This window comes from Meles meles, chromosome 11, assembly GCF_922984935.1.
Source record: "Meles meles chromosome 11, mMelMel3.1 paternal haplotype, whole genome shotgun sequence".
NCBI lineage: Eukaryota > Metazoa > Chordata > Mammalia > Carnivora > Mustelidae > Meles > Meles meles.
Genome location: NC_060076.1, coordinates 9,905,578 through 9,924,262, shown reverse-complemented (window position 1 = coordinate 9,924,262; position 18,685 = coordinate 9,905,578). Strand labels below are relative to the sequence as shown.

Here is an 18,685-nt window from a genome sequence, read left to right as displayed (position 1 = left end):
AAATTCAGGCTTAAGTGAATCTGGAGGACAGAATTAACAAAATGTACTTCTTACTATTAAAAAACTGAATCTAGGGGCGCCTGGGTGGCTCAGTGGGTTAAGCCTCTGCCTTCGGCTCGGGTCATGGTCTCAGGTCCTGGGGTGGAGGCCTGCATCAGGATCTCTGCCCAGCGGGGAGCCTGCTTCTCCCCCACCCCACCCCACCCCCACGCCTGCCTCTCTGCCTGCTTGTGATCTCTGTCAAATAAATAAATAAAATCTTTAAAAAAAAAAAGCAAAAAACTGAATCTACTGTTCAAATGTTTTTAAAAAATCACACTGCTTAAAAAAAAAATCACACTGCTTAGTTTGATAAGAAATAACGTTTAAAGAAAACATGAAAGAAATTAACAAAAAATATTTTTAAAATCAAAAAATGATGCTTCAGTGATTAACAATATTATACAGAAATGGAATCCTCAAAAGTTACACCAAACTAATAAGTGAAAAATACCAATTATAGCTTAAGAAAACATTTCATATTTACAGACTTTCAAAGGAAATGTTTCCATGGCACCAACAAGTCAGTTACACTTAATTTAATACATTTATCTTTACCCAATTTAAGGGTATGTCCCCCTACATTAACCTGGCACCCTTCCCTTCAATAGGTGATTGAGTCCATTCACACATCAATTATTTTTTCTTAAACACAAGGCATGCTTAATAAGTTTCTGTTCAAAAACTCAGTGAAGCTGGAACCCAGTGTAATACCATGTTCTGAAATTTTAGTTTGAGGAAGATGAATTGCCTTATTTATTTGTTGTAAGATAAAGTGGTCACAGTATTCAGGAACGACTGGGAGGTGCAGCATGAACAGAAATAAAGTACCGAATGGGGGAAACGTTTGGTTTTCTAAGCAATTCCTACCTCATTTAACTGCAAAGTAACTGGCTTTGCAACTGTTAGAAACAGAAGTCATATTCACAATGTCAATCTCACTTCTTACTGCTGCTCCTTTCCTCCAACTAATGTCCATACTGAGCCTGAGTCAGTTCTATGAATTTTAAATAGCATAACATCTGCTGTGCTACTCTCTGATGGCAATGAATGATTTGGTTACTAAAACAACGGAACGTCAGATACTACGGACATTTTCACTGATTTTTCAGAAATAGTACATTACCAAATTTTCATATTTACTTACCAAAAAGGCAATTACAACTTTTAAAAAAATGTAATCCTGTAACTGAGAGGTGTTATGAATAGCTGGCTTCTTATTAAAAAACAAGGAATAAGGAAATAAACATTTGTTGGGTGGTAAAACCAACTTCTGACTAATTTAATATTCTATCACACAGATGTAATCATCTGAAAAATAATGGGTAAACAGTTGTTTTGCAGTTCTATTTTATCATGCAAAAATAACCTCTACTTAATTTTTGCGTGAATGTGTTCAAGCGTTTACTATACATCTCCTACCCTCGTCCGTGCAAATACACATGCCAGGTGGAAAGAGGAGTAACCAAACACTGAGACTGAGACATTCCGTGTACATACACTGGCGCTGCACATAGTCACTGTCCTCTAAGAGAATATCCTCCCCCGCCCATCATCCTTGGCACAGGTTCGGAGGCCCAGACTTGATAGCACGCCATGCACCTAATATTCAGATTTCTATTTCATGTGTGAATATATCATCAATTTGCAGAACACTAGTGGTCTCACAGAGACAAAGAAATGCAACTGGAGGCATTTTATTCACTAGAAGCATTTCCTCAGATGAACCTACTCATCTTTGATATGCGACTCCAATAAGAAAAATCTGTAGTCTGAAACGCCAAGGCAGGACTAAATTAATCACAGCGGCTGCACATACACAGATTAATCATCTCCTGTTCCTTATTAAATCTGACCCCACCTAGGTACAGCTTTCCTCTAGCTAATGCCCCTTTTCCTGCCTCACAGAGACAGCTATAAAACGAGACACACTGGGAAAAACACTGTTCCAAAATTAAAACTTAGCATCAGGTATTGACATGGCAACTACCAACAGATTTCTCTATTTAGTGGACATTTTCCTATCTGTTTTGAAATGTGATCAAAGTAACTTTTTCCACAGCCCCTTAGTTCTCAGTATAAATACTATTCAATACTACTACTCAACTAAGGGTCAAGAAAATAAAGGACTAACAGACCTTAAGAACCTGCTGGTGTCCCAGTCTCACACACTAAGGGTTTTCAGGCTTATATCACAAATTTCTCGTCCATTTACGTGGAAATTGGCAGATTATTTTAAAGCTAAGAATATCCTGCTTTCTGTTAATATTTTCACATCCTAATTCCAACTCCAAATTAGCCAATTTTTCCCAAACACAAGCCCCTCAGAATAGAGGCTCATGAATGAGACACAACCACAACCTAATTACAGCTGCACGGCCGAGGCCGCCATGATGTCCTCACAGAACTCAAATAAATTCAGCCCACAGTAGGTATGGGTATATAATATACACATACTGCATACCAATATATTTACAAATATGTACATATATACAAAAGAAGTATACAGAGATTGCATTTAGCATCACAAAAATATACACATGCGATTACAAATAAAATAAGATTTTCAAATAAATAAGGTCAACAAAAGAGCCCTCCGTGTAAATACCCTTTATACTCCCCAAACACACACAGGAACACATACATCTAAAATATCACCAGAGATTCATACCATTCATATTCATATCAAATCTCTTTACTCACTTAGGGTAGGGAGGTGGTTCTCAATCACTGGCAATAGCCACGATTGCTGACCCTTGGCACCTTACTCTATTTCCAGTCCAGAATGTTCTCTATATATCAGGCTGATTACAAGACTTCATGGATAACTAAGTACAAGATCTTTCAACTGAGTCCAAACCCCTTTTAAGAGACAGAAAGTTACGAAGTCACACAAGTCAGAGATTAAACTTGGGAGAAGAATGCTAAAGAAAGCACCACAAATTGACACATAAATCAGACTGGATGCTTTTCTGTTTTCCTCAATGGGATTCAGTACAACTGCCACCTAATCTATTTCAGCGAATTCTACTACAAGAAGAAATAAAGGGCAGTAGCCACAAGTAAAGAAAAAAAATAAACCCAGATCTATCAGGAAAATTTCAGTCATGACTAGATTGCACTTTGCTTTTATAATTTCAAAACACTTCAACTTGGTAAAAATATAAAGGGTATAATAAATTCTCTGTGCTTTGAGGGGTTTTGAGAGCACCACTTCCTAGGAGGAAAACACACACACATATACAAAAAATATATCCTGGCTGGAATAAAGGTTAAATTGTCTGACTTGGGGATTTCTTAAAATTAATTAAAAACAATTTGCTGGGCTGACTGATTTCCTGGTTTCAATATTTGATCTACTTTAAAAATACCCTAACCTTTTGTGCCAAAATAGAAATCTCTAATTATTCCTTTCTTGTTCATTATAGAAAGCAACCAGAGCTACCAGAAAGACTGGGCTGAGGTTAGGAGATGTGAGTTTTAGTTCTAGCTCGGCCACTATGAATAAATGTACCGTGTTTTGGGGGTCTGAGCTTTCTCTTCTGAGAAACAGGGGAAATAGCTGCTTTACCAACTTCAGAAATACACGGTGAGCAAAGAGAAAATAATTCCATTGTGCTTAACACTGTTTTGTGTGTAAGGGACTTCTTGCAATCCTATACCTTATTCTGTTTGCAGTGATTCTTAAGGGAGGCGACAAACTGTATCAGAATCTCCAGGGGGAGGTTGTGCAATTTGAAAACAAAGAAGTGCTTTTCCCCATTGCTTTGCTTTGTTTTTAGTTCCAATGTTTAAATTTCTATGAATTCTAAAATTAAATAAATAAGGGGCTTAATATTTTTACATTTATAAAGGAGAGTGGTATGCATTGAAAAAAGAGATTCTTTGCTAATACCCATGAGTGATTGTCCTTTTACATGTCTTCGTTCTTGCTTAAAGTAATGTCTTAAAATGTAGAAGCTTGGTGATGGATACAGGATAGTTCATTAAATGCTACACATGCTTAAAATTTTCATAATAAAAAGTAAGAAGAAAAGAAAAGAAAGAAACAGAAGTGTTTGCACAAATGCAGTCTTCTGAGTAAGGCCTACCCTGATCACTCACTTACACAGTTATTCACCCCAAAACAATAAAAACATTTCCCTTACCATGTTCTAAACTTTCTTCATACAACTTACAACTCTCTAACATAAATTTTCTTATTATGCTCATGGCTGACTCCTCCTACTAAAATATAAGCTTCATGAAGACAAGGATTTTTACGTCTGGTTCATTTGCTTTCCCAATGCCTGGAACAAAATCTGGAGTACAGTTGTTCAGTGTGCATTCTGAAGGCATGAATGAAACAATGGTTTAGAATTTTCTAGCACAGTTTTCCTTTCTTAAAGATTCAAGATCACTTTGGCTCACTTTAGATTTTTAACTACCAATAAGAAATTATACTCAAGGAACAATGTCATCATCTAAACCCTCCTTGTGATTTCTAAGATCCCTTGTTCTTAGACAAACATGTTTCTAATTACAAAAGCTCAAATTTCTTCACCTGATTAGCTTCTAAATAACTGAGACTCAGATATATTTGTGGACAAAAACAAATTAAATATGACTTAGAAAAGAAAATGTCTATGCTAAACTCAGGGGAACTGGTTTTCCAGGTGGCAGGGGGTGGGAAATCAAGATTGCAATTATAGAACCATACAACTGGACAGGACCTTGGGCTAATGCCTTCCTTTTACAGATGAGAATATAATAAAACAGAAACATGAAGACACTTGTCAAAGGGCATAAGGCTAGTTATCAAGAAAGGCAGGATTAGAACTCAGGTCTCCTGGTTCTCAGACCAGTGTTCTTTATGCTAAACAGGTGAGAATAAAGCTCAGGAAGATAAATATTATTTTAAGCATCAGGGGAGAGGAAAATATGTGATATCAGGTACATTACTGGCAGAGAACTTCAAAGGGACTGAAACAAGAGGTCAGCCTATTGCTGTAACCCTGGTGAACGCGGTTATGAAAGGAAAGCCATGAAGTTTATAAAGATACAAAAAAACAAAAAACAAAAGCAGTCCTTATCTGATAAAGAAAAACCCATCCGGCAAAAAAAAATCTCCCTCCAGGACAAGTCTTCTAAAGCTTTCTGAAATAATGTTTAAAAGAACAAACAAAAACAATGAAGAAATGAATGAATGAAATGCCACAAAGTCCCCTAAATCCAAGAACAGTAATTTCAAGACTTCAGATGAAAAAGTCAGCAAATTGGAACAGGTATATGAATAACTAAGACCCAGATAATACCCTATGCCTGAAATGAAAACCAAAGTAAAAATGTTACAGTAAAATTTCCCTATGGATACAGGAAAGAGGCACCAAAAACAATCAGCTTATTTCCCCTGGGACCGCCAGAGGTAGACTGTGAGCCTGTACAGAGTATTAGGTAGAAGGGCTTTTGGTTCATAGATTTCTGAACTTGAATGCATTGGAGTCTAAAGAAGAGGGAAAAACCCAAAGCATCATAACAAATGCTTATGAAATTCTGAAGTGGATGACAGAGAAGAAAAACACAAAAAACTTTGTATTATATACGGAGTCCTATTTAAAATAATAAAAAAAACTTGTGCATGAATATAAAATGTTAAATATAAGGAGTTAAAAAAATCTTATTTCCAAATTGTCAATGCAAAAGTTACTTCCATTTTAGGTTAAATAACAATTCAGTTACCCCAGACTAATATTAATAACATCTCTGACTTTGACGTCTCATAAATGTGAACTAGAAAAAAAGATTATAACCTCCGTACTCTATGCCACAGCCTTCAATCTGGATAGTCTTCAAACTTGATATCAGGAATTAAGAGTTTAAATAGAATTCCTTGTGGAAACATTGTATTATGAAACCAACAATCTGATTTTTTGACCGAAATACTTGTCTTTTTTTTTTTTCATTTCCAGCATTCAGATTATAAAGAAAGCAAAATATGCCAGCATATCTCATGATAACACAGGGCTCACACATTCCAAGTGATATTTATCATCTTAAGACTTCAATTAAAGATTTAACTTTTAAATGCAAATCAATCCTATACAGTTTCTGAAATTATGACAGTATTTAATGAGTTAAATGATTTAAAAAATGTCTTGATTATGCTTCAAAGGATCACACATTTGTCTACCTACTAAGTTGGAATGAAAAGAAATATTATGGAAAGCCTGTTCTTGATTTTTAATAGTCCATGCTGGCTAGTTTCATCTTTGTCAACAATGATAAATTTTCTAAATCCACACATTTTTTTTTTTTTAAATCCACACATTTAAGGTCCAAGTATAAGAGCTGGATTTTCCTCATTATATAAAAATAAATGATTTACTCTTCTGAGGGTGAGAACAGTGACTATTTGTGTGTAGGGACAGATGCTGGAGGTAAGTAGCCATACCTCAAAACCAAAAAGTAAAAATTCCAAGATTAATTGAGTTTTTTAAAAGACTTGAAAGACTGTATTTTAAAACAGTTACCCTAAAAGTTTGAACAATTTTTTTCAGTTTGTTTTTAAAATGGTGGCCTTAAATTAAAAAATTAAAACTAAGTAACACCACTATGTGTCTTGGTCATCACATTAGAAAACTGCACCATGTAAAATCTGTGGCAAATGAAAAATTGTTTCAACAAGAGGATTTTGTTTTAATAGTCATCTATGGTACTCTCGAGGAACACGTTTCGAACATCCAGGATGGATGCTAATTCCAGAATGTGCTTCTGGAGATGAGGGTTCTCCACTGTTTCATCCCTTGGCAGTTGTGGATATGATTCTGGATAGTTTCGTGTTTCCTGGTAGGCAAAGGAGAGAAAAGTCAACTTTTATAGTTTAATGAAAGAAATTATATACAACACTAATAATATTACTGTTTACATTAACAATAGTAGGAATAACTTAATATGCATTTCTCTGCATATTAGTATGACTCTTAATAGCAGTGTACTTGTTGAACATAGGAAATTACTGACATTTAACAACTTTGACCTTAAAAAATTAGTTTTACATGGTTCAACCTAATATATTCACTCAGTGAGTCGTTTTACAAGTATTTATTGGGTCTTACCATTTTTTTTTTTAAGATTTTATTTATTTATTTGACAGAGAGAGATCACAAGTAGACAGAGAGGCAGGCAGAGAGAGAGAGAGAGAGAGAGAAGCAGGCTCTCTGCAGAGCAGAGAGCCCGATGCGGGACTCGATCCCAGGACCCTGAGATCATGACCTGAGCTGAAGGCAGCGGCTTAACCCACTGAGCCACCCAGGCGCCCGGGTCTTACCATTTTTGAGTACTCTGCTATAATGTAGAAATCATATAGTTCCAACTTCTTAGGGGGAAAGTCCTAGCATATGTGGAAATTCAACAAGTATTTGCTAAATGAATGAATAAATACATGTTGCAGCAGAAATTAAAATAGAGGGAAGACGGGGGTGCCTGTGTGGCTCAGTTGGTTGAGCAACTGCCTTCAGCTCAGGTCATGATCCTGGAGTCCCGGGATTGAGTCCCAAATCAGGCTCCCTGTTCAGTAGGGAGTCTGCTTCTCCTTCTGACCCTCCCCCACTCAAGCTCTCTCTCTCAAATAAATAAATAAAATCTTTTAAAAAATCTTATTAAAACAATGAGAGGAAAGATACGAGAAGCACTGAAAAAGTCAAATTAATGAGCCTTGGCTGGGGCCTGGTTGGCTCAGTCAGTTAAGCATCTGCCTTTGGCTCAGGTCATGATTTCCAGGGCCTGGGATTGAGTCCTCTTCGGGATCCCTGATCAGTGGGGAGTCTGCTTCTCTCTCCCTCTCTCACTCTCTCTCTTCCTCTACCCCTCTCCACTGCTCATCCTCTATCTCTCTCAAATAAACAAAATATTTTTAAAAATTAATGAGCCTTGGGGCGCCTGGCTGGCTCAGTGGGTTATGCCGCTGCCTTCGGCTCAGGTCATGATCTCGGGGTCCTGGGATTGAGTCCCGCATCGGGCTCTCTGCTCAGCAGGGAGCCTGCTTCCCTCTCTCTCTCTCTCTGCCTGCCTCTCTATCTACTTATGATCTCTCTCTGTCAAATAAATAAAATAAAATCTTTAAAAAAAAATTAATGAGCCTTGGCAATTAATTATAGGATGAGAGGTTTCAAAGGTGACTGTAAGATTTTAGGAATAAATGACATAAGAAAAGGTCTGGGAGCCATTTGAGAGAAAAAGAGAAGTAAAAGAAGAAAATATTTGGATAGAGTATAAAGCTTTAGGTTTTAGGTATATTTTATCTGAAGTAATACTGTAATACAAACAGAACTGCCCCTCAAAAGGAATTTGAGAATTCAGGTCTATCTCAGAAGACAGGTCTAGGCAGTATATGTAAAGATGGATATAATATGCATGGAGAGAAATATTAAAGTCGAGAAAAGGGCTAAGATTTCTAAGAATATTAGCAGAGTGAAAAAAGAGTCCCTAAGAAGAAGAAGAAATATCAGAAAGGGAAACAAACAAACAAACAAACAAACCCAAACCCAGAAGAGGAATAGTAAAGGAAAAAGGAAACAAAACAAAACAAAACAAAAAAACATAATTACACAGAAGTAGAAGAAAGAGACAATTTCAAAGATCAGGTATTCTCACCTGGAAATTCTTCTTTATTTGATAATTTTTTTTAAAAGATCTTATTTTATTTTTTTAACAGGCAGAGACAGAGAGAGCACAAGTAGACAAAGTGGCAGGCAGAGGGAGAGGGAGAAGAAGACTCCCTGCTGAGCAGGGAGCCCCAGGTGGGGCTCGATCCCAGGACCCTGGGATCATGACGTGAGCCGAAGGCAGCCACTTAACTGACTGAGCCACCCAGGCACCCCTTTTTTTTTCTTTAAGATTTTATTTATTTGAGAGGGAGAGAAAGCATGAGCAGGGGGAGAGGCAGAGGGAGAGAGAGAGAGAGAAGCAGACTCCCTGTTGAGCAGGGAACCTGATGCAGGGCTCAATTCCAGGATCCCAGGATCATGACCTGAGCCAAAGGCAGCTGCTTAACTGACTGAGCCACCCAGGTGACCCTTGGTAATTTCAATAGACTAAATTTTGCCACTCATTTAAAATTTCCTTGATAAATAAGTTAATACTTTCCTATGCATCTCACATGACAGTTCATATATTCAAATATCACTTCTACCTTTTTCAGCCCGTAGGCATTACTCATTACAATTATAAAGACCAAATTCTTATTTTACCCCACTAAATACTATGAGGAGAGACAAAAAAGAACTGTTCAACACCCCTAACAAAAGAAAAAAATCCAAAAAACAAGAACAACTGGGGGACTACTATAAGGTGAACAATTCTCTCTGCTCACACGGGGTGAGAGATGTTTGAGTTTTGACCAAACAATTTCTAGAGGGGAGAATATCCACCTCTTAAAAAGGGGACATATGAAAGAGACCCCAGAAAAATTATGCCTCTTAGTATTTGGCCAAAATAAACCTACATCTGCATGCTAACACTACTCTAAATCTACCTCTAAAAAGCTTAAAAACAAGCCATAAGAAGGTCAAAGGAATTTGCAACTTGATTTAACCCCTGCTACAATAAAGTCCAATATTCTTTAAAAAAAGACAACAAAGTACAGAATTCAACATCATAAAATTCACAATGTATACACTCTAAGAGAAAATTACTAGATATATAAAAAATTAGGAATATGAGAACCCAAACCAGTAGGAAAAGTCATAAACACAAACTTAGAAATGATAGAGAATACAGCATTAGCAACAAGGACTTTAGCTCTTACATGTACATTCAAAAGCACAAAGGAAAACATAATTAAGATGGAAATGGAAAATATTAAAAGAACCAAACAGATCTTCTAGAAATGAGAAAAATGTAATTCCTGAAATGAAAAACTAACTGGATAGGATTGACAGCATATTAGACACTAAGGAAGAAAACATCAGTGAACTTGAAGACACAGCAATAGAAATTGAAATGGAAAGAAAGAAAAAGACTTTTTTGGAAAAATGGAGAGCATGTGAAGTGATATGCAGGTTAACAACAAGTTGTCTAATATATATGTAACCATGTCCGAGAGAGAACTGAGGAAGGAAGAAAAATATCTGAACAAAAATGACCAAAAGTATTCCAAAATATTCCAAAAATATTTCATAGATCCAAGATGATCAATGAACTCTAATTAAAAAAAAGAAAGAAAGAAAGAAAGAAAACCCTACCAAGGTACATCATAATCAAATTATAGGAACTAATAAGAGAAAACCTTAAAAATATCCAGAGAAAAATGAAAAGACACATTACACATCACAATAATTGACAGAACAAGTATTCAGAAAATCAGTAAAGATAGAAAAACCATTATGAACAACACTATAAGTCAAGATGATCTAACAGACATTTATAAAACTCTTCGTCTAATGGTATGACATTAGCAGCATGTATGTTTATTCCAAGTGTCTGTGTAACATTTACCATGACAGATGACATCTGGATGATAAAACAAGTCTGAATAACTTAAAAGGACTTAAATCATACAAGGTATATTATCTGACTACAAAGGAATTAACTTAGAAGTCAATAAGATAAAGATAACTCAAATATTTATTTTTTATTTACTATTTTAAAAAGTATTTATTATTTGAGAGTGAGAGAGAGCAGGGGGAGGGGCAGATGGAGAGGGAGAAGAGACTCTCAAGCAGATTCCGCCTTAAGCATGGAGCCCAGTGGGGGGCTTGATCTCACAACCCTAAGATTATGACCTAAGCCAAAATCAAGAGTCAGATACTCAACATACTGAGCCCTCCCAGGTGCCCCAATATTTAAATATTTAGCTACAAAACAACATAACCTATGGTTCAAAAAAAAATCAGAGTGAAATAAAGACTGTTTCAGAGAAATAAATAATGAAAGAATTACCATCAGATTTGCACTATAAGAAATGATAACAGAAATTTTATAGTAAGAAAAATGATGGCAGATGGAAAATTAAATATAGGAAGAAATAAAGAGTGCCAAAAATGGTAATTATATTTGATTTTCTCTCATTTAACATTTAAAAAAAAGATTTTAGTTATTTATTTGAGATAGAGAGAGCACAAGTTGGGGGAGGCACAGAGGGAGAGGGAAAAGCAGTCTCCCTGATGAGCAGGGAGCCAAATATGGGGGAAGGGGGGCTGGGACCTCGATCCCAGGACCCTGAGATCATGCCTGAGCTGAAGGCAGACACTTAACCAACTGAACCACCCAGGTGTCCCATCACTTAAAAAGTTTTTAAAAAGATCATTGTTTAATCCCATGCTAACCCTAAAGTATCATTTAGTATATATGGATTCATAAAAGTCAAATGCACAGAGTTGGGAGGGAGAATGTGGAAGTATACTGTTATAAGACAATTATATCAAATTTGAAGTTGTATTAAAAAGTAAAACAACAGAGGTAAATCAGTAGTGCTGTTAAAATTTTAAAACAAAACCTCAATTAATTCAAATGAAGATGAAAGCAACAGAGAAAGAAAAAAGGTACAAACCACAGCCAGGACAAACAGATAACAAATAATAGTATATTAAAATCAAACTATGTTAGGGTGCCTGGGTGGCTCAGTGGGTTAAGCAACTGCCTTGGATTCAAGTCATGATCCCAGAGTCCTGAGGCTGAGCTCTCTGCTCAGCGGGGAGTCTGCTTCTCCCTCTGCCTCTTTGCATCTCACCCACCCCACCCCCCAGCTCCACGGCTTATGTTCTTTTTCTTGCTCACACTCTCAAATAAATATATAAAATCTTTAAAAAAGAAAAGAAATCCACTTTAAGTATAAGGAGAGCCATAGGTTAAAAGTGGAAGGATGAAAACAGATTTGCCATGCAAACACAAACCAGAAGAAAACAGGTATGGTTATATTAACATCAATCAAATAGATTGCAGATCAAGGAATATTGCCACACATAATAGACATTTCATAAATGAATGGGTAATTTCAACAAGATATAACAACCCTAAGTTTGTGTGAACTCAATAACAGCTTCAAGTTGCAAAAAGGAAAAACAACTGAAATGAGAAATGAACCAATTCACAATTATAATTATAGGTTGACTTATTTTATTTTATTTTTTAAAGATTTTATTTATTTATCTGACTTATAGAGATCACAAGTAGGCATATTTATCTGACTTATAGAGATCACAAGTAGGCAGAAAGGCAGGCAGAGAGAGAGAGGAGGAAGCAGGCTCCCCACCGAGCAGAGAGCCCGATTCGGGGCTCGATCCCAGGACCCTGGGATCATGACCCAAGCCAAAGGCAGAGGCTTTAACCCACTGAGCCACCCAGGCGCCCCTATAATTATAGATATAGACACTCCTCTGTCAGGGGTAGAACAAGCAGACAGAGAATCAGTAAGAATAACAGAAGACTTAAAGAACACTGTTCAAGAGCACCTGAGTGGCTCAGCCATTTAAGCATCTGTCTTCCGCTAAGGTCCTGGAATCAAGCCCCATATTGCGTTCCCTGTTGGTGGGAAGCCTGCTTCTCTCTCTCCCTTTGCCTGCCACTCCCCCTGTTTGTGCCCTCTCTCTCTCTCTGTTAAACAAACAAAATCTTAAAAAAAAAAAAAACCACTTTAAAATAGTTCAGTAACAAATTGAACAAACTGACATTTATACATAAATCCATTTTTTTTTTTTTCTTAAACAAAGAGAAAGGAGAGAGCATGAGGTTGGGGAGGAGAAGAGGGAAAATCTTAAGTAAATTTCAAATTATTTAAATCACAACTAAGGCAGTGCTTAAAAGTGCTTATGTTAGAGGAGAAAAAAGACTTTAGGACTAAGCTTAAAAATTTAGAAATTAAAAAAAGCAAATTAAAATCAAAGAACAGTTGACTCTTCAACAATGCAGGGAGAGGGGTTTGGAGTGTCGACCCTAGCGCAGGTGAAAACCCACATACAATTTTATGGGGTGCCTAGCTGGCTCAGTCGGTGGACCACGCAATTCTTGATCTTGGGGCTTGTAATCTCTACACATGTTGAATGTAGAGATTACTTAAAAATAAAATCTTAAAAAAAAATCCATATATAACTTTAGAGTCCCCCAAATTAACTAAGAGCCTACTATTGACTGGAAAGTGTTACCGATAACATAAAGAGCCAATTAACACATATTTTATATGTATAAGTATTATGTACTATATTCTTACAATAAAGTAAACTAGAGAAAAGCAAATGTTAAGAAAATCAACAGGAAGATAATATACATTTACAGTACTGTACTATATAAAAAAAATTCACAGGTAAGTGGAGCTCCATGTTCAAACGTGTGTTACTTAAAAGTAAACTGTAGGGGCACCTGGGTTGCGCAGTGGGTTGGGGCCTCTGCCTTTGGCTAAGGTCATGATCCCAGAGTCCTGGGATCGAGACCCACATCGGGTTCTCTGCTCAGCAGAAAGCCTGCCTCCCCCCTCTCTATCTGCCTGCCTCTCTGCCTACCTGTGATCTCTGTCAAATAAATGGATAAATCTTTTAAAAAATAAAAAAATAAAAAGTAAAAGTAAACTGTAATTAAAAAGAAGAAAAATAAAGTATATATGGAAATAGATTACAAAATGATGCATAGCAGTAAAAAAAAAGTCAATGAACTCAAAATGTTTATTTAGAAAGATCACTAGGATTAACAAACTTTTAGCTAGACTGAAAAAGAAAAAACAAGACAGAAAATATTACCAATATGAGGATGAAAGATCACTAGAGAGCCGATACAGATTAAAAGGATAATGGGATATCATGAAAAATGCTTTGTAATAAATTAGACAAATGAACTTGTAAGACGTGAATGATCAAAAGTAAGAAAACAGAAAACATCAAAAGCCTTTAAAATTGAATTCAAAATTTTAAAACTTCCAAAAAGGAAAACTCCAGATCCAGACGGCTTCACTAGCGAATGCTGTTAACCTTTCAAGGAAGAAATAATATGAATCCTAAAGAAACTTTAAGAATTAGAAAAGAATGAAACACACCCCAACTCAATTTATGAAGTCAGCAATACTCTGATAACAAAACCACACAAAGACATTATGAGAATAGAAAATTAAATCCCTTGGGGGTGCCTGGGTGGCTCAGTGGGTTAAGTGTCTGCCTTGGGCTCAGGTCGTGAACCCAGGGTCCTCTAAACCTGAAATACTCTGGAATAAACTTATTAAGATACACCTATAAGATGAGACTCACAAAACACCGCTGAGAGAAACTGAAGACCTAAATAAATGGGGAAATATACCACAGTCATTGATTAATTCAATCTTATTAAAATATAATTCTCGGGGTACCTGGGTGGCTCAATGGGTTAAGCCTCTGCCTTCGGCTCAGGTCACGATCTCAGGGTCTTGGGATTGAGCCCCACAATGGGCTCTCTGCTCAGCGGGGAGCCTGTTTCCCCCCACCCCCGCCTGCCTCTCTGCCTACTTGTGATCTATCTCTGTCAAATAAATGAATAAAATCTAAAACAAAACAAAAAAACTCCTTAAAAAATATATATGTATATATATATAATTCTCCACAGATTGGTTACATAGATTAAATGCAATCCCAATCAAAATGTGAAGTTGCTGCTAAATTTCACACAGAAAGGACCTAGAATAACTAAAACACTTAAATTTTAGGGGGACTCACACTACAGGATATTAATACTTACTATAAAACTGGAATAATTAATTTAAAAAACCTGGAATAATCAAGGTAATAGTGTATTGGAGAAAAATGCTATTGATCAGTGGAACAGAATTTAGTCTAGAAATATCTCTATACATATATGGTTGACAGATTTTCAAAACTGTTACAAAAGTAATTCAATGTAATTCAATGAATTACAAAAGTAATTCAATGAGAAAAGGATAACCATTTCAATGATACATTTCTTGGATAAAATACAAACCACAAAACAAAAAAAACTGGTTAGTTGGAACTTCACCAAAAATTTAAAAGCTATTGTTAAGAATAGTCACTGTTAAAGAAAAAAGCCACAGAATGCAAAAAAAAATATAGCTGAGAAGCACATGAAAAGATGTCTAACATCACATCATTCAGTGAAATGCAAACTGAAACTACAATGAGATATCACCTTAAATTCACAAAGACGGGGGTACCTGGTACCTCAGCCAGTTGGGCATCTGCCTTTGGCTTGGGTTGTGATCCCAGGGTCCTGAGACTGAACTCCATGTTGGGTTCCCTGCTTAGCAGGGAGTCTGGTTCTCCCTCTGCCCCCCCCCCCCCCCCCCGCTCATGCTCATTCTCCCTCTTAAATAAATAAATGAAATCTTAAAAAAATATTCACGGAGATGGCTGAAATTTAAAAGACTGACAACACCAAATGTTGGCAAGGATACAGAGAAACTTTGATGCACTGTTGCTGGAAACATAAAATGGTACAACAAATACTCTGTATTTGTGAGAAAAAGTCTGGCAGGTTTTTTTTTGTTTGTTTTTAATATTTTATTTATTTATTTGATAGAGATCACAAGTAGGCAGAGAGGCAGGCAGAGAGAGGGGGAAGCAGACTTCCCGGTGAGCAGAGAGCCCAATGCGGGGCTCGATCCCAGGATCATGACCTGAGCCGAAGGCAGAGGCTTTAACCCACTGAGCCACCCAGGCGCCCCAGTCTGGCAGTTTCTAATAAAACTAAACACATACCTATGCTATGACCAAGAAAAACATATGTCTGAGCAGACTCGTCCAGGAATGTTCACAGCCACTTTATTTAGAGCAGTCAAAAATTTAAAACTGCCCCGGTGTTCATCAAAAGGAGAAGACCTGGGGCGTCTGGGTGGCTCACTGGGTTAAGCCGCTGCCTTCGGCTCAGGTCATAATCTCGGAGTTCTGGGATCGAGTCCCACATCAGGCTCTCTGCTCAGCAGGGAGCCTGCTTCTCTCTCTCTCTCTCTCTCTCTCTCTGCCTGCCTCTCTGTCCACTTGTGATCTCTCTGTCAAATAAATAAGTAAAATCTTTAAAAAAAAGGAGAAGACCTAAATAAACTGTGATATAGTCAGTCAATGGACTACTACTTACAATTACTCAGTAATAATGAGGAATGAGCTACTTTTATATGAAACACGGATGAATCTCAGAACAACATGTTTAGTCAAAGAAGCTTTACACAAAGGAGTACATACTATACAATTCAAGCAAAACTAAGCTATAATGAAAATAATAAAAATAGCATTACCTCTGGGGTAATGGGTACTGGACTGACTGGAAAAAGGTGTAGAGAGAATTTTTTGGAATGATGCTATGTTGTATAACCTGATTGGTTTGAGTTACACAGGTGTATGTATTTGTCAAAACTCACCTAATGGCACATGTTAGTTTCATGCAATTCACCGTACATGAACTTCCATTAAAAAAAGTGTGTTGTGTGTGTGTGTGTAGTTATTTTTATGTATGATGAAGTTGAGGGCTAAAATCTATTGATATCTACCATTTTTTCAAAATGCATCACAAAATGAAATAAACTGTTGAATGGAAAGAGGAATGGGCAAATGGACAAACATACCAAAGCAAATATATCAAAATACTAGCTGCAGAATCTAGCTAGTGTAAATATGGATATTCACTGTATAATTCTTCCATATTTAAGGTGACCATAATAAAATGGAAAAAAGTCATATTTTTAAACTAAAAGTTGCAAGAGACTTAAAAATGTTCAGGCATGTGGGTGCCTGGGTGGCTTAGTCCGTTAAGCATTCAATTCTTGGTTTCCGCTCAGGTCATGATCTCAGGGTCATGAGACTGAGCCCTGCATCAGGCTCCACATTCAATGCAGAGTCTCCTGGAGATTCTCTCTCCTTCCGTTTCCCTTTTTCCTCTCCCCATTCACACACACTCTCTCTCTCAAATAAATAAATGAAATCTTTAAAAATGCTCAGGCATATTTAAAAAAGAACCAAATGTTAAAGAAATGAAAAATGTATGGCTAAAATTTTTAAAACTTCAACAACAGTGATGCGTAGTTATATGAATTCACAGAAAAAAAAATCACTTAAAAGCAAAATGGACAAAAGATTTGAACACACTTCTCACAAAGAGGAACACAGAATAAGACATGAAAAATTGCTCAACCTAAAAGCAACCTCAGAAATAAAAATTAAAACCACAATGAACTACTATTTTATACCCATTAGACTCACATGATATAAAGTAAGACTGCAACAAGTGCTGTGAGATTGGAGCCAAAGTAACTCTTATATGCTGCTAGTGAGTGTGAACTGATACAAGAACTGTGCATTACAAGTTGAAGATGCTTATATAATCTGTCTTCGCATTCCACTACAGAAAATCTTATAACTGTGTACCAGGTAACCGATAGATTTCACAGTGGCATTGTTTGTAATAATAAAATAATGGAACAACAGAAATGTCCATAATCAGTAGAATGGAAAAGAAATTTTTGATATACAGTCAAACAGTGGAATCCTAGAGCACAGTGAAAACAAATGGATGAAAGCTATAGTTGTCATTACTTTGGCTCAATCTCAGCAATACAATAGTAGGTAAAAAGAAGCAAGCTGTAGAAGAACAGATGTAACATGGATCCATCAACATGCTGTGTGGGAATAGAAATACATGTAACAAAACTATAAAGAAAAACAAGTGATAATTATAAAATTCAGGATTTTAATTTCATTTGAAAGAGAGAGAAGATCCAGGAGAGGCCTAAAAGGTAATGAAAATGTTCTACTTTTTTTTTTTTTTTAAAGATTTTATTTATTTCATTTGACAGAGAGAGAGACACAGTGAGAGAGGGAACAGAAGCAGGGGGAGTGGGAGAGGGAGAAGCAGGCTCCCCGCCGAGCAGGGAGGCCCATGCAGGGCTCGATCCCAGGACCCTGGAATCATGACCTGAGCTGAAGGCAGATGCTTAATGAATGAGCCACTCAGGCGCCCTAAAAATGTTCTACTTAAACTGGTATTCAGATGTGCCTTATATGGGTCATCTTTATATGTTACATAATAATGTGTAAATATTATTTTGGATCTATTCAAATTTTATTTAATATAGTATATTTAATAAAATATAATAATACATGATTCCTAAAATACATAAAACTGTAAAAATGGTCCTTAATGATATTCTTTGCCTACCCGAAAAATCTTGTGCATCCTCATGGTGGCTGAACAAAAGATAAATCTTGTGAGAAGCAAGCGAAGAAACTCATCTCCAAAAAACTGGAGAAATGCTTGATCTGCAAAGAGGAGAAAGATGATAGTAAAAAGATACTTAAAAGAAAAACTCAGAAAGTTCGGGAAAACCTTCTTGACTTTCCTGCCTTCAACAAATACCTTTAAAAATTCAAACAATTTCAACAATATAAAACCATTATAGTATGTTAAGGGTGCAGTTATATTATTAGGGTACCTATTGAACGTGAATGGGTCAGTAGCTGGGCAATATCACGGTTGATTTTTCGAAGATATTCTTGACACTTTTCCCATAGGCCTCTGCGCATGCTTGACAATCCAGAGACAAATAGGAAGGCCATTAGAGGATTGTTCAAAAAGAGAGTGAAGAGGCTACCTCGTTGAGATTGATCTGTAATAACAAACATGTTATATATATATAGACAACAGTTTTGCAAAAGATAAGAAATGTACTTGAGGAATATTTCAATATAAT

At 36.5% G+C, this 18,685-nt stretch overlaps 1 protein-coding gene across 4 annotated transcripts in view; it reads right to left on the bottom strand.

Moving 5' to 3' along the window:
- Positions 1-229: 229 nt before the first annotated feature.
- SCAI (suppressor of cancer cell invasion) overlaps positions 230-18,685 on the bottom strand; it is a 136,034-nt gene continuing 117,578 nt past the window's right edge. For all 4 annotated transcript variants that reach the window (XM_046023536.1, XM_046023537.1, XM_046023539.1 and 1 more), the window contains 3 exons: positions 18,428-18,601; positions 18,154-18,254; positions 230-6,861 (listed from right to left, as the gene is read on the bottom strand). In XM_046023536.1, coding sequence (XP_045879492.1) covers positions 6,715-6,861; positions 18,154-18,254; positions 18,428-18,601 — 422 coding nt within the window. In that variant the 3' untranslated portion in view covers positions 230-6,714. The remainder of the gene's footprint in view (positions 6,862-18,153; positions 18,255-18,427; positions 18,602-18,685) is intronic.